This window comes from Sus scrofa, chromosome 1 (assembly GCF_054392235.1).
Source record: "Sus scrofa isolate SSC_HxYL_T2T_F1_AM1 chromosome 1, Sscrofa_HxYL_maternal_Yorkshire_Landrace_v2.0, whole genome shotgun sequence".
Lineage (NCBI taxonomy): Eukaryota > Metazoa > Chordata > Mammalia > Artiodactyla > Suidae > Sus > Sus scrofa.
In genome coordinates this window covers 156,052,267-156,074,280 of record NC_139383.1, presented here as the reverse complement: position 1 = coordinate 156,074,280, position 22,014 = coordinate 156,052,267, and the positions used below count along the sequence as shown (strand labels likewise).

General features: G+C 40.4%; 1 protein-coding gene across 1 annotated transcript in view; it reads left to right on the top strand.

The window, feature by feature from the left end:
- Positions 1 to 14,709, top strand: part of LOC100739120 (uncharacterized) — a 44,331-nt gene extending 29,622 nt beyond the window's left edge. Inside the window, exon 3 of the mRNA XM_084976776.1 lies at positions 12,857 to 14,709. Coding sequence (XP_084832902.1) covers positions 12,857 to 12,947 — 91 coding nt within the window. The 3' untranslated portion in view covers positions 12,948 to 14,709. The remainder of the gene's footprint in view (positions 1 to 12,856) is intronic.
- The last annotated feature ends 7,305 nt before the right edge of the window (positions 14,710 to 22,014 follow it).

Below are 22,014 nucleotides of genomic sequence, written 5' to 3'. Positions count from 1 at the left end.
TGCTTACTGTATTTATTTAGTGTGTTATAATTAAAACTGTTGTGAATTCTGCAGCTGCATTTTGCAGAGGCTGAGAAAACCTTTTTTCAGTTTGGTTCAAGTAAATTCACACTTCCTGAATTCCGTTTTGTGCTTTAGGATCTAAAAATGAACCTAGAATTAAAAACAAAAATGCAATAACACTGTTGTGGCGTGCCTGGACTCATGCAGACATCAAAGGGTGTGTGTGATGCCCAGCATGTATCCAAATAAAGTTTGGTGACTCAGTTTGAATCCAAGTATGTTAGTGCCCACATGCGTTTTTTCCCTAAATTTTGATTGAGGTCAGCTCCCTGACCTCAGTCTCAATTCTACTCTCACCTTTTGGACTGAATTCCCTTTAAATTAAGTGAAGCATTTTTTTTTAAAGAAAGAAAGAGAGAAGACTTTGCAGAGAAAGGAGGTCACTAAAGAGTATTCATTGTATTTGCCACCAGAGTTTAGGAGATGGCAGGAGCCCTTAGAGGTTTGTTGGGGCTCCCTAGTGTAGTACCCTAATGTCTACCTTTGGGAATCTTCCATCAGATGAGGGGCACCAGGTCCTTCTCCCCTGCCCCAGTGGAGCCTGGAGGCTACATGTTGGCTCCTAGCACACTGAATCTTGAGGATATGATGCAAGAACCTGGGCAGCGTCAGATGTTAGAGGTCATACTGCCATAACGGCAGCAGCCTCAGAGATAGTTGTATCCCAGAGGGGCTCTTCCTGCCATTTCCTACTTCCTGACCTTCCAAAGATTCCTGGTCCTGCTGCTCTGGAGGGCAGCATGGGCCCCCATTACATGTTTGAGCCAGGCAGCCTGGGATTTGGAAGAAGTCAGGGAAGGTAACCTTGATGTGGAAGCAAACTTAGGTCAGAAACAAAAACAGCCAATTAGGTAAAATGAAGCAGCAGAGGAGCATGTCCCAAATGAATAAACAAGATAAAACCCTAAAAGAAGAACTAAGTGAAGTGGACATAGCAATCTACCCAAGAAAGAGTTCGAAGTACTGATTATAAAGATGATCAAAGAACTCAAGAAAAGAATGGATGAACCGAGTGAGAAGTTAGAGGGTTTTAATAAATGGTTAAAAAATATAAAGAAAAACCTAACAGACATGAAGAATACAATAACTGAAATGAAAAATACACTAGAAGGAATTAATAGTAGACTAAATGATACAGAGGAACAGTTCAGTGATCTGGAAGGAAGAGTAGTGTAAATCACCGAGGATAAGTAGAAAAAGGAATAAATAACAAGAAGAAATGAGGACAGTAAAAGACCACTGGGATGATATCAAGTGCACTACCATTTGCGTTATAGGCATCCTAGAAGGAGACAGCACAGAAAAGTCCCAAACAGGATTAACCCAAAGAGGACCAACTAAGACACGTTGTAATTAAAATGGCACAAAGTAAAAATAAAGAGAGAATATTAAAAGCAGCAAGGGTGGAGTTTCTCTTGTGGCTCAGTGGGTTAAGAACCCAGCTAGTATCCATGAGGGTTCAATCCCTGGCCTCGCTCAGTGGGTTAAGGATCCAGCATTGCTGCAGGCTGTGACAAAGTTCGCAGATGTGGCAAAGATCTGGCATTGCTATGACTGTGGCATGGGCCAGCAGCTGTAGCTCCAATTTGACCAGCTCTGGGGATTTCCATATCCTGTGAGTGTGGCCCTAAAAATAAAGAAAAGCAGCAAGGGAAAAGCAACATGTGACATGCAAGGGAACTCCCATAAGGCTATATGTTGCTTTTCAGCAAAGAGGAGTGGCATGATATACTTAATGTATGAAAGAGAAACACATGCAACCATGAATACTCTGCCCAGCAAAGCTTTTATTCAGATTTGATGGAGAGGGAAAAATTTTACATACAAGCAAAAGTTAAAACAGTTCAGTACCACAAAACTAGCTTCACAAGAAATGTTAAAGGGACTTCTCTAAGTGAAAAAGAAAAGGCCACAACTAGAATGTGAAAATTATTAAAGGAAAAATCTCATTAGTAAAGGCAAATACATGGGAATGGTAGTAAATCAACCACATACAAAGGCAGTAGGAAAGTTAAAAGAAAAAAAGTAGTAAAACCATCTATATCCAGAATAAGAAATTAAGAGATACAAAAAAAAAATAGTTGTAAAATATGATGTCAAAAACAGTAATCATGATAGGAGGAGAGTAAAAATGTGGGGTTCTTAAAGTGTGTTTGAAATTAAGAGATCAGCAACTGAAAAATCATATATTTGGCTATATATATATATGTAAATCTCATGGTAACAACAAACCAAAAATCTATAATAGATACACAAAAAGAGAAAGGAATACAAATACAAATACAATGTTAAAGATAGTCATCAAGTCACAAAAGAAGGAACAAAAAAGACCTACAAAAACAATTTAAAAAATGGCATTAAGTACATACATACCAATAACTAATTAATCTATGACAGAGGAGGCAAAATATACAAAGGAGAAAAGAGAGTCTCTTCAGCAAGTGGTGCTGGGTTGGGTGGACAGCTATGTGTAAAAGAATGAAATTAGAGCACTCCCTCACACCATATACAAAAATAAACTCAAAATAGTTTAGAGGCCCAAACATAAAACATGACACCATAAAACTACCAGAAGAGACCATAGGCAAAACATTCTCTGACATAAATTGTAACAATGTTTTCTTAGATCAGTCTCCCAAGGCAAGAATAAACAAATAATCAAACTTAAAAGCTTTTGCGGAGCTCCTGTCGTGGAGCAGTGGTTAACAAATCCGACTAGGAACCATGAGGTTGTGGGTTCGATCCCTGCCCTTGCTCAGTGGGTTAACGATCCGGCGTTGCCGGGAGCTGTGGTGTAGGTTGCAGACGCGGCTCGGATCCTGCGTTGCTGTGGCTCTGGCGTAGGCCAGTGGCTACAGCTCTGATTCAACCCCTAGCCTGGGAACCTCCATATGGCGCGGGAGTGGCCCAAGAAATGGCAAAAAGACAAAAAAAAAAAAAAAATTAAAAAAAAAGAAAGAAAGAAAACAGTATGGAGTTTCCTCAAAGCATTAAAAATAGAATTATCATATGACCCAGTAATTTCACTTCTTGGGTATTTATCTGAGGAAAACGAAAACACTATCTCAAGAAGATACATTCGCCCCCACATTCACTGCAGCATTATTCAAAATAGCCTTGATATGGAAACAAACTAATCCATCAATAGATTAATGCATAAAGAAACTGGTGTGTGTGGGGGTGTGTGTGTGGGGGGGGGTGTGTGTGTGTCTATACAGCCACAAAAAGAATGAGATCTTGCCCTTGCAACAACATAGACAGTCACTGATGCACTGTGGTAAGCTAAATAAGCCAGAAAAAAAAAATACCATATGATTTCTCTTATTCAGGAAATCTAAAAATAAATAAAATAAAAAACTGGCGTGACCACTGTGGTGCAACAGGATAGGTGGCATACTGGGAGCGTTGGGACGCAGGTTCAATCCCCAGCCCAACACAGTGGGTTAAGGATCTGGCGTTGCCTCAGCTGTAGTTTAGTTCACAACTATGGTTCAGATCTGAGCCCTGGCCAGGGAAATCCATATGCCGTGGGGTGGCCAAAAATGAAAAAAAAAAAAAAAAATCAAAACCAAGCTCACAAATACAGAGAATGTCATTGCCAGAGGGGGGTTAGAAGGTAGGGGAAATGTATGAACTGTTTTCTTATTTTGGGTTTGAGTATTTTAAATGAGAAAAAAATATTTAAACTGGTATAAACTTTTCTCTGGGGTAAAGAGGACCAGAATGCAAAAGCACAAAGGACAGGCTGAACTTTCTGTCCAGAAAAATGTGTAAAATTCCTTTTTATTCAGTTGTTGGTAAATCTATTGCAACAGAAAGCCTAAGGACAAAGCAATAAAATTATTGTCCTGCCAGAAGTGGTAACTACTTTTTCTCTTATTTAAGGGTAATCAACTTCCAGAAAAGAAGTGCCATTTTAAAAGGGAAGATTAAAGCACGCAAAACTTGAATACCTGTTAGCTACACAAGAGAAAATATGTAAACAGCCTTGATAATAAGGAAATGAAAAGGCATTTCTGTCTAGATACACATCTAACATACCTAATACCAATCAATTTGCTCTAACTACGGCATATTTTTAAAACTTTTGGTATTCATTGTACTTTATCCAATTAAAATATATTAATTTGATATTTTGAAAAAAAAAGTTAGGTTTCATTAAAATTAAAAACTTCTGCCCTACCAAAGACACTGTTCAGAGAATGCAAAGACAAACCACAGACTGGTAGCAAATATTTACAAAAGAATGTGATTGAAACTGTTATCCAATATATACAAAGAACTTTTAAAACTCAACAATAAGAAAACAAACAAGCTTATTTTAAAATGGGTGGCAACAGCAAAAAATATCACAACACAGCTATCCTTCAATAAAACTTTACAAAATGAAAAACGAAACAAAATGGGTAGGCAATCTGACCAGGTATCTCACCAAAGAAGACATACACATGGCAAAGTTGCTTATATTAAAATATTCAATATCACATGTCATTAAGGAATTGAAAATTAAAACAGTAATTAGGCATCACTATACAACTCTCAGAATGACTAATATCTATTTGAATAGCTTCTCACCAGCCATTCTAACAAGTGTGAAGACTATCTCACTGTGGTTTTGATTTGCATTTCCATGATTAGTGATTTTGAACATCTTTTTATGTATCCACTGGCCATCTGTGAACAAGTGAAATGAAAAGCACAACATCATTTACATTTACATTGGCACAAAAAAATTGACCTGTTTAGGTATAAATCTAACAAACCATGTAAAGGATCTATATAAAGAAAATGATACTGGTGAGGACATGGAGCAACAGGAACGCTCATTCTTTGGTGATAGGAGTGCAAAATGGTGCAGCCGCGCTGGAAGATAGTTTGGTAGTTTCTTACAAAGCTAAACATACTCTTACCTTATGATTCAGCAGTCATGCTCCTAGGTATTTACTTAAATTAGTTGAAAATTTAAGTGCATACAAAAATATGCACACATTTATAAAACTTTATTCATAACTGCCCAAACTTGGAAGTAACCAAGTCATTAATGGGTAAATGAATACACTTTACTATGATATGGCCATACAATGAATATTATTTAGCAATAAAAAAGAAATATGTAATAAAGTCACAGAAAGACATAGAGGGACCTTAAATGTGTATTACTAAGTGAAAAAAGCCTGTCTGGGAAAAGTCTATATAATGTTTGATTCCAACAGCATGACATTCTGGAAAAGCAAAACCATAGAGACAGTAAAAAGATCAGTCATTTCCAGGAGTTTGGGGAAAGAGGAGAGAGAATAATAGGTGGAGTATAGGACTTTTTTGAGGTTGTGAAACTCTTCTGTATGATACTGTAATGATACAGTGTATACTGTAATACATAAAATACTGGTGCGTGCATGATTGTGAACTTGTCAGAACACATAGAACTGTACGACACAAAGGGAACTCTAATGTAAACTATGGCTTTTAGGGTTTTTGGAGGATTTTGTTGGCTGTGCATACAGAAGTTCCTGGGCCAGGGACCAAGCCCCCACCACAGCAATGATCCAGCCCACTGCAGTGGCAACACCCAATCCTCAACCTGCTGCACCACAAAAGAACTCCAGGGTTTTTTGTTCTTTTTTTTTAAATGCTGAGTCACTCTGCATTTAATAACTTTGTCTTCCTGTGTATTTTGTCCTATATTAATATAGCCACTCTGGCTCTCTTACAGTTACTGTTTGCATGATATATCTCCTCCATTCCTTTCACTTTCAGCCTCTTTGAATCTAAAGTGTATTAGATTGTCTTGTCGACAACATATATTTGGATTTTGTGGGTTTTTTGTCCTGCCAGAAGTGGTAACTACTTTTTCTCTTATTTAGGTCTTTTTTAGGGCTGCACCTATAGCATATGGAGGTTCCCAGGAGAGGGGTCGAATTGGAGCTGTAGCCACCAGCCTATGCCACAGCAACACCAGATCCATGTCTGCGACTTGCACCACAGCTCATGGCAACACCACTGATCCTTAACCCACTGAGCAAGGCCAGGGATCAAACCTGCATCCTCCTGGAAACCAGTCATTCATTTCCACTGAGCCACGATGAGAACTCCTGGATCTTGGTTTTTAAATCCAGTGTAACATTCTCTGACTTTTGACTGGAGCGTTTAGTCCATTCACTTTTACTGTTCTTATTTATCTAGTTGGAACTACCTCTGCCATCTGACATTTGTCTTCCCTATGCCTCTATGTATTTTGTTCCTCTGTTCCTCCTCCACTGCCTCTTTTGTGGTAGTCGACATTTTCTGGTGTATAATTTTCATTCTTTTGTTGATTTAGGGACTATTTTTGGTTTTAGTTTCTTCCTGGTAGTTGCTTAAGTCTGAAGCACTGGGGAAGGCAGAACTGGCTTCAGGAGCTGGTCAGAGTTACCATTTGGATATAAACAATCCATGCTCTCTGATACCTGCTGGAGCCACTGGCTTCTGGAAGCTCGTCTGGTCCAGTCTTTCTCTCCGGGGATTGGTTTTGCTTTTAGGTCCAAATTTGGCCTGTTGTCCAAGCCTCTGACTTCAGCCTAAGCCTGATGGAATCAGACCTTTTGACCTGGGCTCTTACTGCAAGCCCTGACTATGATTCCAAGGCTTTCTGATCTTTGAGCAGCCCTGCTTGGCTGCTAGAAATCAGTAAGGAAGCTCCAATTCCAGGTGCTAAAAGTAGGAATCTGAATCAGATAATATTGAAAGGTTCTTTCCAATTTTATTACCCACACACCCCAGCTGCCTTAAAGTAGTATTGGAGCCATTTCTCAATTTCTGCTGTTTCTACTCACCATATCATTGAATCTCTACAGTGTAGCAGTTGGGTGATTTAAACACCTTTTTTTTTTTTTTTTTTTTTTTTTGGCATGAGTTCAGATAAACTATTACTGAAACTGTAACCCTTTTATGATATGATTATTTAGTATTAGATTTTTGTCTTATGAAACTACAAAATTATCTTAAATATGTTTCCTGATAGATCTAGGGCAGCAAGTCCCTTCTGGATATTTTTCTCTGAAATTACATTGAAAGAAATAAACAGCTGTCAGGAATATGCAGGCTAAATCGTTAGATTGCTGACTCAGTGCTCTGGAAGTTACAATATGTCCTAGAATACAAGTCACTTACCCTGACATTCAAGTACTCATTGTCTTTTTTTTTTTTTGAAGGTTAATGTAAATTAGTTGTGGGAGGTTGAAAAGAGGACAAGGAGAATAATTGGCAAATGCAAATGCATGGACCAGTAACAATAAGCATTCAAGTTGTATAGGCATAGTCCAAAAAAAGGTAATAAGCAAAATATGATTAATATCTATTTCATAATGTGGAAAACCTGGTGGTAATAACGGTTCTCTTCATCCATTAAAGTTACTGAATTGTATATTTCTTTGTTGCTTGGTCTTGTTTTCCCCTGAGAGACCCTATAAAACAATTGCAATGAAAACAGTATTTTACAGATACAAAACCAATGCATTTTATCTTAAGCTATATATTTTTCTTTCTTTCTTTTTTTTTGGCTTTTTAGGGCTACACCTGCCACATATGGAGGTTCCCAGGCTAGGGGTTGAATTGTAGCTGCAGCTCCCAGCCTACACCACAGGCACAGCAACACAGGCTCCAAGCTGTGTCTGTGACCCACACCACAGCTCACGGCAACACTGGATCCTTAACCTACTGAGCGAGGCCAGGGATTGAACCTGCATCCTCATGGATATTAATCAGTTCATTACTGCAGAGCCATGATGGGAACTCCCCTTTAGCTATTTCATTTCAACCTCTCTCATCTTGATATAGAGTCAAGAGGCTTATTGCCTGGGGCAGAGAGCATGTATGTGCCCTCTTTGGCAAGAAGCTAGGCTTAAAATCCAGGCTTTGGTTGACTAACTGAGCTGCCATTTAAATGGTCCAGACCTGACTCATAACTGATACCATCTCCTAAAGTGAAGAGAGAAGAGGGTCCCTCCATCTGTCTCTGCCAGGTCTCAGGGCTTTCTTCAGTCTGGTGGAAGCTCTCATAGAGGAGATGTAAAAGGGAAGCCCACCCCTCCCCTCTAAAGGATGGTGGTAGGAAAGAGCAAGAAGGCCCTGGCCAAGTGGTCAGTCTGATGTTGGTGCTGAGTGTCCCATGAAGCTCTAGCAGGAGGGGGTGCAGAATTCATGGGCTCTGCAAGGAGCTGCTCAGTGGAGGCTCTTGAGCCAACAAGAGGGGGCCCAGATTCCTGAAGAGCACTGAGCCCAAGTGTCAGCCAGAGAATTTTCCAGTCCCCACCAGCACAGCCCTGAGCTGAGAGCCATTGGGTTGGCCTGAGTCCTGGTGGTGGGGTGGGCCAGGCTGTAGAGGGCTCAAAAGAGTTGCAGGGAAGATGTTGCAGGCTCTTAGAGGGGTTCTCAGCCAGTGAGATGGAGGAGGAGCTGGGTCCTTCAGGGACCATGCCTCCCAGTGGGAACCTGCAGGTCCTACTAGGAATGACCAGCCTCAGGCCTCAGCTCAGAAGCTAGCAGGAAGCCCAGCACCCACCTTGCCAGGAGTATCGCTGGGACCCCAGTGAGAGGAGGGCCATCTTGCACAAGGGCTCAGACAGGTGGAAACTGGGTGGCTGGGCAGCGCCCAAAAGACTACTTAAAGTATGTGTGCCTCTATTGTTTAAACCTGATGGGTCACTAAAGTGGGTTCTGTTGGTGTGTTTGCTCTGTTTCCCTGCCAAGTACTTGAGGAAGGCAAGATTGTGTAATAGAATGAGAAACATTTTCTCTGCACAGGTATTGTTGCAGACAGGTTACAGGCTGAGGGAATCATCTGCGTGGGCATGCGCTCTCACACCTGCTGTAACTGTGGTCCACCGCTTAAGAGGAGTGAGTGTCAGGAGCAGAGCTAAGCAGACACAGCCTTCTCCACATAGCTCTCTCTTGCCCTGAGTCCCTTCCAGGCTCACAGCTGTGAAGGACCCTCCTCCTGCAGGGACAGTCCTGGACATCCTTGCTAAGGGGCTTGCAGCATCATTTCAGAACTTCCACAAACCATTATAAAAGGGGACTGACTCACCATCAGAGAGAGCTCCTGGTTGGTGAAGCAAAGTCAGTATCAGTGCAGCCAATTCTCCTCCAGAGAAAGAAAGCCCCGCTATTCCTGAGGCCCCAGATTGTCACCCTGTCCTGTGTTCTGGGAAATTCACATTAGGGGCCTGCCCAGCCACCTGTGAATTAGCATCTTCATGTGAACTGATGATTATGGGTGTCACATACACACAATTTTACTTATGTAACTAATTTTTATCAGATTGTTTACCCATCTTAGAGTTGTTGGAACATAGCAATCAGTGGCAGAATTTCTCCCGCGGGGCATTGCAATGCAGTGAAGGGGCCTTGGGGTCTCAGCTCAGGGAAATTGCTCCCCTGGGGTGCTGGAGATGGTTCCCATCTTCCTGGCTTCCCCAAGACCAAGCCAGGATGAACAAATCTTCCCTGGACTGAATCACACTGATTCTGCCAGACCCTTTCAGAAGTTTCCCAACTCTTGAACTTAATATAGAAGCTTGAGAAGCTACAATTCTCTTCCTTATATTGTATTGAATATACTTATCACAGTATCTAGTATTTCACCCTTTATTTTCCACCAGCCTCTGAAACAACAGTTGGGAAGACCTGTTTTGTACCACACTAGTCTTCCTTATCTTTAAAAACATCTTATTGCCTGGTCCTTCTCTAACACTGCCCTGACACTCCTTTATTTCTCTATTTTATTTCTCATATCTACATCAGTTTTCTTTTCCTTCCTTTTTTTTTTTTTTTTTGTCTTTTTGCCATTTCTTGGGCTGCTTCTTGTGGTATATGGAGGTTCCCAGGCTAGGGGTCAAATCAGAGCTGTAGCCGCCGGCCTAATGCCACAGCCACAGCAACGCCAGATCTGAGCTGCATCTGCAATCTATACCACAGCTCACGACAACGCCAGATCCTTAACCCACTGAGCAAGGCCAGGGATCAAACTGGCAACCTCATGGTTCCTAGTTGGATTCATTAACCACTGTGCCACGACAGGAACTCCTACATCGGTTTTCATCTCAGCTCACATACCAGAAGAATTTCTAATACGCTAATTGTACTGTTTGACACTGTCTGTTGGGATCATTGATCAGAATCTGGCTTTAGGAAAGCTTTCAATGGCTGGCAAATCTAGGACAGTGGGACTCTTCCTTCTGTGGAAGAAGAATACGGTGGGGGGTTGGTAGACCCTAAGCCCTGGAGTTGTTTATGTGTGGAGTGAAGCACAGTGGTCATTTGGAGCAAGGTGACCCCTGCAGCAGCATTTGAGAGCACCATCTCAAGGGGGACCCTGGACATTCCTGTTTATGAGAATTTATTCAGAATATTGATGGATCCAGACTCTGTAGGACCTCCTTAGGTCTTTCCTATTGAGCTCATCCTCTGTTGAGAAAATGGCCATGACTTTATCAAATTATGGTACCACATGTGGTGCACTAGAGAGAAGGGCTTCACCTCCCATTGGAAAATTCCAAAGGCAGACAAAATTTTATGGGCAAGGCCAATTTTTCCAGACTATCAGTTCAAAAAGATGTTCAAATAACTGATTGGCTCAGGTCCCAGGTCTGAGGGCAGTATCTGTCTCCACTGGTGTTGGATAGGTATCTCAATGGGGCTCTCTTGGCATTTTGGGTGGGACAATTCTTTGTTTATAACTATGCCACACCTGGGATATACCATGATGGAAAATAATACAGAAAAAGAATCTATATATGTGTATGACTGAGTCACTTTGCTCTACCGCAGAAATTGGTACAACATTGTAAATCAACTATATTTTAAGTAAAAAAAAAAAAAAAAAAAAAAAAACTACCCCACACATTATCAGACATTTAGTGTCCTGGGCCTTCAAGCGCCAAATAGTGGTAGCATTTCCGTACTATTAATGGCAACCATGATGATCCCATATGTTTCTGAACACCCCCTTAGAGGTGGCATCTCCTCCAACTGAGATCCATTAGCCTTAAAAGTACAGATGGGTGATTCTAGGGCACTTGGTTGAGTTATAATTTCATGTTGGTAAACAATTCTCTAACTCAAAAGCTACATTTTTAAACTTTCAATGAATTAGTAGAAATATCAGATCCACCTGGAATCATTCTAGTTGTTCCCTGTTGGCCCTCAGTTTTTTCGAGCCTTTCTATGTGAAGTGTGTCCTCACACTAGCAGCATTAGGGTCACCTGCGAGCTTTTAGAAATGCAAAATCTACTGAATCAAAAACTATTTTTTAAAAGATCCCCATTTAATCCATAAAAACATTAAGGTCTGAAATGCGATGCTTTTGAGAATACCCTGGACAGTCTTGTGATGGCTCTTATAGTTAGACTTCTCCCCACTCAGAGGCACAAATGATTTAGATCCCAACCCCTGATGGCATAAACCCTTCCAGTCTGACTTTGCCATTATGATGGAAGTAGCAACTTCTCTAGCAAAGAACCACTGTGTTCCTCACCAGCTTGGGCTCCACCACATCAACCGAGCTGCCTTATACTTATGAGAAAGCCAGAATACCAGGTGATCCCAGTTATTCCTCTTAACAGTCTATGACAGTTTTTTCTTTTTCATTCTGGTTTATAACAGGATATTGAATATAGTTCCCTATGCTATACAGTAAGACCTTGTTGTTTATCTATTTTATAGTTGGTTGTTTGTATCTGCTAATCCCAAATTCCAATTGATCCCTCCCTCCCCCCTTGGCAGCCACAAGTCTGTTCTCTGTGTCTGTGAGTCTGTTTCTGTTTCATAAATTCATTCGTGTCACATTTTAGATTCTACATATAAGTGACATCACATGGTACTTGTCTTTCTCTTTCTGACTTACTTTGCTTAATATGATGGTCCATCCATGTTACTGCAAATGACATTATTTCATTCTTTTTATTCCATTGTGTATACATACCACATCTTTATCCATTCCTCCGTCAATGGACATTTAGGTTATTTCCATGTCTAGGCTATTGTAAATAGTACTGCTATGAACATAGCGGTACATGTATCTTTTCGAATTAGAGTTTGCATCTTCGCCAGATACATGCCCAGGAGTCAGATTGCTGGATTATATGATGTTCTATATTTAGTTTTCTGAGGTACTTCCATACTGTTCTCCATAGTGGCTACACCAATTTACGTTCCCACCAACAGTGTAAGAGGGTTCCCTTTTCTCCATACTCTTGCCAGTATTTTTTTTTTTTTTTTTGTCTTTTTAGGGCCACACCCACGACATATGGAAGTTCCCAGGCTTGGGGTTGAATTGGAGCTGTAGCTGCCAGCCTATGCCACAGCCATAGCAACACAGGATCTGAGCCATGTCTGTGACCTACACTGTAGCTCACAGCAACGCCGGATCCTTAACCCACTGAGCAAGGCCAAGGATTGAACCCAAAACCTTATGGATCCCAGTCTGGTTCATTACCACTGAGCCACAATGGGAACTCCTCATTGTAGTTTTGATATGCATTTCTCTAATAATTAGCAATGTAGAGCATCTTTTCATGTGCCTGTTGGCCATTTGTATGTATGACAGTTTAATATTGTCTGTGACCAGGCCTAGAGCTGTGCTGGATTGGCTTATATTTTAGGATAAAATCTGAGTAAAGTCATTTTTTCAGGAGCTATGCTGCCTGGTGTTGCCCACCTTTCCCGTTTGTTGTTATTTTATTTCTAACCAGTTTTTCCTAGTGTTAAAGAAAACCCTACTCTAACAGCCCCCACCCTGTTTTCTGTCATCTGCAGCAACAAAAATCCAAAAGGCTCCGAGACCACAAGCATCCAAAGGGAACAAATGAATGGAGGATTGTCCTGTGGGCAACCAGCAGGGCTTTAGCATAAAAGGCCACTTGTCTTGCCCGTTCATGACCAGCTGACTCCACTGTGCACTCTGAGCATCAGAAGCTCTTGAACCTGCCTGCTCCAGTCTTCAGTAGGCTCAGCAGTGAACTCAAACCAATTAAATGTTCAAAGACACCCTGGGGACCAGTCTGCCTGAGCCCAGTGCACATCACCTCTTTGCTGTATATACCATTAAACTCAGATTTGCCCACAAGTTTATAAACATTTTGCAGGTTGTCAACAAAGAAAATGATGGGCAATCTCAGCAAATTCAAACCGAGTTTATTCTTTTTTTTCCTGCAGATCTCAGATTTTAGCTTCCTGACAAAGTAGATATTCAGGAAGATTTAGATGTATTATGGGGTTTTGGGAAAAGGTCATTTTTTATTATAGTAAAATACATAGAGCAAAATTTGGCATTTTTGGCATTTTTAGAGTGTAAAATTCAGATGCATTTAGTCCAGTCACAATTGCATACATCCATGTACTAACTACTTTCAGAATCAATTTTGAAAAAAGATTGCTACAATTCCAATAATCTTCTACCCCCTATTATATATTTATGAAAATTAAATTTTTTCTCATTTTGTTGTGTTTAACAAGGATACATTTCAATTACCTATTTCTTTTTGTTTGTTTGTTTGTTTTTTGTTTTTTTAGGGCTGCACTGAAGCATATAGAAGTTCCCAGGCTAGGGGTCGAATCAGAGCTGTAGCCACTGGCCTATGCCATAGCCACAGCAATACCAGATCCGAGCTGCACATCTGCAGCCTACACCAGAGCTCACAGTAACACCAAATCCTTAACCCACTGAGCGGGGCCAGGGATCAAACCCGGATCCTCATGGATACTAGTTAGGTTCTTAACCCATTGAGCCACAACAGGAACTCCTGAGTTACCTAAATTTGAAGATCTTCTCATGCCATTTATGCACTAAATATGAAAGGTGAATGTAGGGAAATATTTGCAAATATCTTCAAACTAAGTTTGCAAAAGACTATTTTTCCTTTCACGAATAGTCCACATTATTTCTTTATTATTACATATACACATTGTTTTTCCCATATATAGCCTTTTTACTAAGCCAGAAAAAATCTAAGCAAGTGCAATACAAAGAGAAGAGGAAAGTCATTAATTATATATGTGTTATTCTTCATAAATTCAAAGCAAATGTCCTGCTTATTTTAATGTTTAAAAAACATTATACAACAATGAATATCCTTAACTCTGTGGTGAGACAAATACTTTGCTCCTTTCATGTATCCTTAAATATATTTCTATTTATAAAATAAACACATTTACACACATACATTTTTAAAGCTTTCTGACTTATTAGGAAGCTAGTACTTGAAGGCAAAAGGCCAAAGTATTAGCACCAAAAGATTGTTGTCAGGAAAATTTGGGGTTGTTGTCTTAATACTATAGGACATGATTATGGCTTTTTGTGACCACTTGTTGGGGGTTGATAAAGCTGTGATTAAGTTCTCATTCTTTTTTTTATCGGTCATAGATTTTCATTATTCTTATCTTTTCATAGCCACCTTCCCCGACTAGAGAAACCTTCACTCTAATTTTGGGTCTGAGGCACATCTACTTACAAAAAGCACCATCCACAGGAAGAAATGATTCAATTCAGTCAGACAGGCTCCCACTTTTCATTTGGCACAAAAAGCATCAGGCAGAGTTTGTTGTATCTGGGCAATTTTTTTTCTTTTTTTGTCAGTTATAACATAACAGTAAACTTTGCCTTCGGCTTTTCTCAGAATTTGTGTGTTACTTCTCCCTACTTGCATTACCCACTGAAAACTAATTATAGCAAATGCTACATTTAGATAATTATTTTGGTTAAGAGTGAATAAATTATGAAAAAGTTGGGACAAGATAAATTTCAAGCACTGGATTTCCACAAGATCAAACTGAATGTTTAAGCCAGCCCAGTTTGTCACTTAATAGTAAACAATCCATTTGTTTGCACTGTCCGACATTTTTAAATTTCAATGATCTGTTACTTTCTTCTTAAACATTGGGGGACCTTCCTTCCCAAATACACGCAAGTATTTGGGAAATCATGACTTGGGACAAACAAGTAAAGAAGTTGGAAGACATGGAGCCTTGAGTTGAAAATATCTAAATCAGAAGGAAATTCAAAAGGGGGCTCCCTGTGATTGGTCCAGAGGGCAGGTATCTGACCCTGGGTGGGGGAGGATTGGGGTCACAGAAAGGCAGTGTCAGCCTCACAAATGGAAGACTGCTCTAGAAGTCAGAGTTGTTCAACAATGGGATGGGTCTGAGCTGGTTTGTCTCTCAAAATGCACAGGGAAATACAGATGGGAATGTCATAAAAGCATCCCAGGTCAATTAGTTGTTGTCCTAACACCATTCTGACCTTCTTTGTCTTAATTCGCCAGGGAGCTAAGGGGACAGTTTGACCATCAGGTTTATTGCTGGACAGGAAAGAAAGATGGCCTCAGAGAGGATATGGGTTCATGATCTTTTTCTTTCCATCTGTGGGGTAAATTGTTTCCAAAGATGGTCATACTGATCTGTCCCATCCTATATGTGCCTTTGCAATGTGATTGTACCAACAAAGAAATATAATTTCTTTCCTTTGAATTGGGACTGGCCCTGTGACTTTCTTTGACCAGTGGGATGCAGTGCAAGTCACACTGTGTGGCTTCTCTGTCTGGGCCTTTAGAGGCCTTGTAGCTTCTGTTTTTTGCGCTCTGGGAAGCTAACTGCCCTATATAGAAGTCCAGACTACCCTATGGGAGAGGCCACATGGAAAGTAAGAGGTCCTACAGAGGAGAACCAAGATACCCACGCTGACAGCCAGCACTGACAAGCACACAGCTTGGGTCTTCCAAACCTACCTGCCCCGGCTGACCCCACTGGAATGAGAATAGCTGCTTCCACCCACCCTTGCCCAAATTCCTGACCCACATAACTATAAGCGATACAAGTGAAATTGATTTAAGCTACTAAATGCTTAAATTTAGTAATTTAAATTCTGGTTTATTTACACAGAAATAGATAACCGAAACAGAAATTGGTATCTGGAAGGAGGGTGATGCCATTACAAAAATGAAAATATTTGTCATGAGTTTTGATACCAGGTAGGAACAGAGGCTGTAAAGCAGTAAGAAAAGTGTTGGGGAGCCTAGTATGGCAGTGAGAAAATTGCTATTGGAGGTTCAAGAAAAGGGTGACCTGTGTTACATCTGGTGGAATTTTGAGCCACACTATCACCTATGGTATTTTGGGAGATCAAAAACTACAGTTAATGGGAATTCCCATCATGGTGCAGTGGAAACGAATCTGACTAGGAACTGTGAGGTTGTGGGTTCGATCCCTGGCCTCGCTCAGTGGGTTGAGGATCTGGTGTTGCCATGAGCTGTGGTGTAGATCGCAGATGCAGTTCAGATCCCACACTGCTATAGCTGTGGTGTAGGCCAGCAGCTGTAACTCCTTTCAGACCCCTAACCAAGGAACCTCCATATGCTGCCGGTGGGGCCCTAAAAAACAAAACAACAATAACAAAAACTGCAGTTAATGAAGTGGCTGATCTGGATAAGATTTTTAGGCAAAATAGTGAGAGTGCAGTCAACCTAAAGAATGGGAGAAAATATTTTCAGATCATCTATCTTATAAGGGGTTAATATCCAAAACATATAAAGAACCCACTCAACTCAGTAGCAAAAAATCAATTGCATTAAAAAGTGAGCAGTGGATTTGAATAAACATTTTTACAAAGAAGATATACAGATGGGCCAACACAGCAGACACATGAAAAGATGTTCAACATCACTAATCATAAGGGAGACGCAAATCAAAACCACAATGAGATATCACCTCACATTTGTTAGAATGGTTGTTACAGTAAAAACAAGCAATAACAAGCATTGGTGAGAGTATAGAGAAAAGGGAAACTTTGTGTACTATTGGTGGAAAAGTAAATTTGTGCAGCCACTGTGGAGAACAGCATGGAGGTTCCTGAAAAAGTTAAAATTATAACTACCATATGATCACACAATTCCATTTCTGGGTATTTGTCTAAAGGGAACAAAAACATTAACTTGAAAGTGTATCTGCACTCCCATTCATTGCATCATTATTTGCAATAGCCAAGATACAAAAACAACAATGTAGAAAGAGAGAGATTAACTAAAGAAGGAACTATTTAGTTATTAGGCAGGATAAAGAAGAAATATAGAGGGCCCAAGATAGTCTCTCTGGCCAGCAAAATGTTCTCAAAGTTGGAAAAATTCTCACAGTAAAGATTAAATCAAGGGCAATAATGGAATATATATGTATGACTGGGTCACTTTTCTGTACAGCAAAACTTTATTTTTTATTTTTTTATTTTTATTTTTATTTTTTGTCTTTCTGCCTTTTCTCCCAAGGCATATGGAGGTTCCCAGGCTAGGGATCTAATCGGAGCTGTAGCTGCCGGCCTACACCACAGCCACAGCAATGCGGGATCTGAGCCTCGTCTGCAACCTACGCCACAGCTCATGGCATCACTGGACCCTTAACCCACTAAGCAAGGCCAGGGATCAAACCCGCAACCTCGTGGTTCCTAGTCGGATTCGTTAACCACTGAGCCGCAACGGGAACTCCTGTACAGTAAAACTTGGCACAATATTGTAAATCAACTATACTTTAATTTTAAAAAATACAACTAAAAATGTATAATTTTAAAAAAGATTAAATCAAGGGCTTGGCTGTAAGATTCCTGGTTAAAACCTCTGTAAGGCTTAAGGCAGCACCTAGTAGAACATCTCAAAAAGACAGCTGGACTTCTAAAAATATGAAGGCTGGAGTTCCTGGTGACTCAGCAGTTTAAGGATCTGGCTTTGTCATTACTGTGGCATGGGTTCGATCCCTGGCCTGGAAACTTCTGCATGCCATAGGTATGGCCAAAAAATAGAAAATAAAATAAAAATACCCTTAATAAGAATATTAAGGCCATATTTTCCCACAGCAGCCTCGCAGGTGACCCAACATAAAGAGAAATCCATCTTAGAAAGAATTATGGATTTTTCTTTTTTTTTTTTGCCATGGTGTGATCCCCAATAAGACTCACAGGGAACATAGAACATTTTAAAGACAATTATACTTGTGAAAACATCACCAACTCTAACTAAAAGGAGCAGAGACAGTTCAAAATGGAAAGAGCTCCCCAATTTGGGGAAGGCAGGTTGAGAGAGAACCTTCTAATGAAAAGGAAGGATGATTAAACATTCAAAGCTGAGAGTGAATTCAAGAGCCTCAAAAGATAATGACCAGGGAACCTTTTCCAGGGAGTAGAAATGGCCCTTAATTGAGGAATTTTATTTTATTTATTTTTGCTGCCACTGGTAGATATGTGCCTAGCTGGACTCTGGAGTTATAATGAACCAGTGACTGCTACATGTTTCCCACTCTTCTTCTTAGATCATATAACTCAGATGAAACAAGACTGTAATAAAATTGCCTGAGCCCCTTGCTGTGGGCAATCAGATGCATATACAGCCTTCTCAATGTCTTTGAGGACCACAAAGCAGCCGAGTTCCTGCTTGCTCTGATCATCCATGGCTGAATTAGTTCAGTGGAAGATAATTTCACCATCCCATAAATGCTGTTCCTTTTACACCCTGTATCACACAAAACATAGATTTCCTGTCCTCAAAGGCATTGGCCACATATTAATAAAGTAGATTAGATGAAGGGTCTAAGGTAACAGTGAGAGTAGGGTCACCTCAGATCTCTAATTTTTATTCTTAAATAATCTTTCATCCTAAAATAGTTGGCCCTCTCTTCCCCTCTTCCTCCCCATCTGTCCTCCATCCCCCCAAACTCTGCCTATTCCCTTGGAGAACTCAGCTCTGGAATGAATATCCAGAGGCTCTGCTAAACCTGAGTCTCATATCCTTCTCTCTCCCTCTAGTCTCTGTTAGGAGAGGAAAGCCACAGAGAGATTTTTTCCTTCACTCACATAAATTATGCTGACTTCCTCAGAAGGCGGAGACAGAGGGCTATGTTCTTCCCTTTTCCATTACTTTTAGATAACACTAAATAAAAACAATAGTTGGAGTTCCCATCATGGCGCAGCGGAAACGAATCAGACTAGGAACCATGAGGTTGCGGATCCAATCCCTGGCCTTGCTCAGTGGGTTAAGGATCCAGTGTTGCCGTGGCTGTGTGTAGGCTGGCAGCTGTAGCCCTGACTGGACCCCTAGCCTGGGAACCTCCATATGCTGTGGGTGCAGCCCTAAAAAGACAAAAAACAACAACACACAACAGTTTACATAAGAGTTTATATAATAATATTGGGGGCTAGAGTAGAAATTACTAAGAAAGGTAAGAATCTGAAGTTTCATTCCATGTGAAATTTAGCACTATTTAAAAAATTTAAGATTATGATTATAAAAAATAATGGAATCTAAAACTGAAATAAATATATGCTATTTAGTGCAAAAATAGGACGGGATGAAAGAGGAGGCTGAGATTCTGATGCCACCCACAAGCATCAGATAATTGCTTTACTCCGGCCATCGATTTCAGTAGCTCAAGAGCTAAGTAAATACCAAGCTGGAGTGAAACATTTTTAAAACCATTGGTTGGCAAAGCTTATTTTAATTATACACTTTTAATTACAATATTTAAGCCTAGTTAGAGCTGTATAATTTAGGCATACTTGTTATTTTGACATATTGTATATGTACATACAAAATGCATTGTGTCTTACAGGCAAAGCTGGTTGAAATATTGCCACAATGGTTCTTGATTTTTCAAAAACTATGAACAAACTATAAAGGGGAAGATTAATACATTAAACTAAACAAGAATATAAATCTTCTGCTCATTGAAGGGCCACTAAAAAAAGTGGAGTTAACGATCCAGTTTGTCTCTAAGGAGGTGCTGGTTTGATCCCTGGATCCGGTGTTGCTGCAACTCGGGTATAGGTTGCAGCTGCAGCTCAGATTCGATCCCTAGTCTGGGAACTTCTTTATGCCATGGGTGGGGCCAAATAAAAGTGAAAAGTCAGTGTAAAGTAGGGAAAAACACTTTCAGCACATATCATTATCAAGGCATTAATTCAGAATATATATATCAATAAGATAAAGACAACACAACAGGAAAATTATGAGAAAATAGACAATTCAGAGAAGAGAAGATAGGAGAAGCTCAATTTCACTAATCATTAGGAAAATGCAAGGTAAAACTGCAAAAAAGATATAATTTCATAATTGTCAGACTTGCAACAAGTACAGAGACTCAAACCATCAAGCACTGGCCAGATGCAGAAGAATATGTGGGTTCATTCTAGTGGGAGTGTGTAAAGAACAGTTTGGAATTTTTTTTTTTGTTTTTTTTGTCTTTTTGCTATTTCTTGGGCCGCTCCCGCGGCATATGGAGGTTCCCAGGCTAGGGGTCCAATCGGAGCTGTAGCCACCGGCCTACACCAGAGCCACAGCAACGCGGGATCCAAGCCGCGTCTGCAACCTACACCACAGCTCACGGCAACGCCGGATCGTTAACCCACTGAGCAAGGGCAGGGACCGAACCCGCAACCTCATGGTTCCTAGTCGGATTCGTTAACCACTGCGCCACGACGGGAACTCCCAGTTTGGAATTTTTGATGAAAGCTTGGAAATGTGCACATCTCATGACCCAGCAATCACACTCCTAGACTTAGAATTTTAACCTTTGTAAAAATGTTAATTTAATTAAAGAAGAAAAAACAAACAAACAACCCATTATAGTCATTAGCATATTGCTAGAAATTTTTAAAAAATTAATTGTAATCTGACTGAGGGCTCCATCTCGTCTTAATGGGATTTTACCTACACTCAGATTTATGCCCACAATGAGCAAATAAGTACCTCCTGTTTTCAAGCCTTTCAATCCTAAATTCCACTTTCTTCTCTCTAGAAATTGAATCTCCATTTATTTCCACAAGAAGAGGAGTAGCTCTTTCAGCCTTTCTGAGTCCTGGGGTCTTGAGAGAAAGTCTGGGTTTTATGATATCCCGGCTTTGAATTTCCTCTCTAGTCTTCCTGTCTACAGGAGCCTGATCTCTAGCTCCTTTACTAAAGGATCCATTTTTCCCCCCGCTTCAGGAACAGTGCATAGTCAACAGTTGCAAATTAAAACTCTTAGAGAAGGCAGGCAGGTCGTATTAGAGCATAAGGCAAGTCAAATGTTTCAAAATAGGAAGTGATGGCAACTGCAGCAAACTGGAGATGCAAGCCCCATCTGAGAACAACTTCTAGGCAGCTCCAACTGTTGACATGAAGGAATGATTGCTTTAAGAGGTGTCAGATTTTCACATAAAATTTCCCAATTAAAAAAATACTGTGTAGGCCAAACAAAGATGTCTGTGACCCAATATAGCTCATAGGCCATGAATTTGCAAACTTTGATCTAAACTCATATTGGAAGAAAATGTATTTCCTCTACAGGCCCTATCCCTATTCCTAAAGATGACTGGCCCCATTACTGTTCTGCAGGGCTTTCCATTATTCTCTCCTTCCTGTGAGGTTACAAGCATCACAGATCACTCTGATGATTGTTCAGTATTCAAAAACAAGCATCCCTAGTTTACTTTAACTTCACTTGTTTATTTCTTCATTGGGTAATTTGTCTCATTAACATTCAATTATGGTTCTCAACTATGATATTCTTTACAATGAACATTTTTTCACATTTTTCTTTTTATTATTATTGTGTTGTAATACAACTTTTCCAAGTGGACCAATTGCTCAGAGCTATTCATTCAGCTTAAAAATAGTGCTCAGGGAGTTCCCATCGTGGCTTAGTGGTTAACGAATCTGACTAGGAACCATGAGGTTGTGGGTTCAATCCCTGGCCTTGCTCAGTGGGTTAAGGATCCAGCATTGCCGTGAGCTGTGGTGTAGGTTGCAGACTTGGCTCGGATCCCGTGTTGCTGTGGCTCTGGCATAGGCTGGTAGCTACAGCTCTGATTAGACCCCTAGCCTGGGAACCTCCATAGGCCGCAGGAGTGGCCCTACAAAAGGCAAAAAGACCAAAAAAAAAAAAAAAAAAAAAGTGCTCAGGAG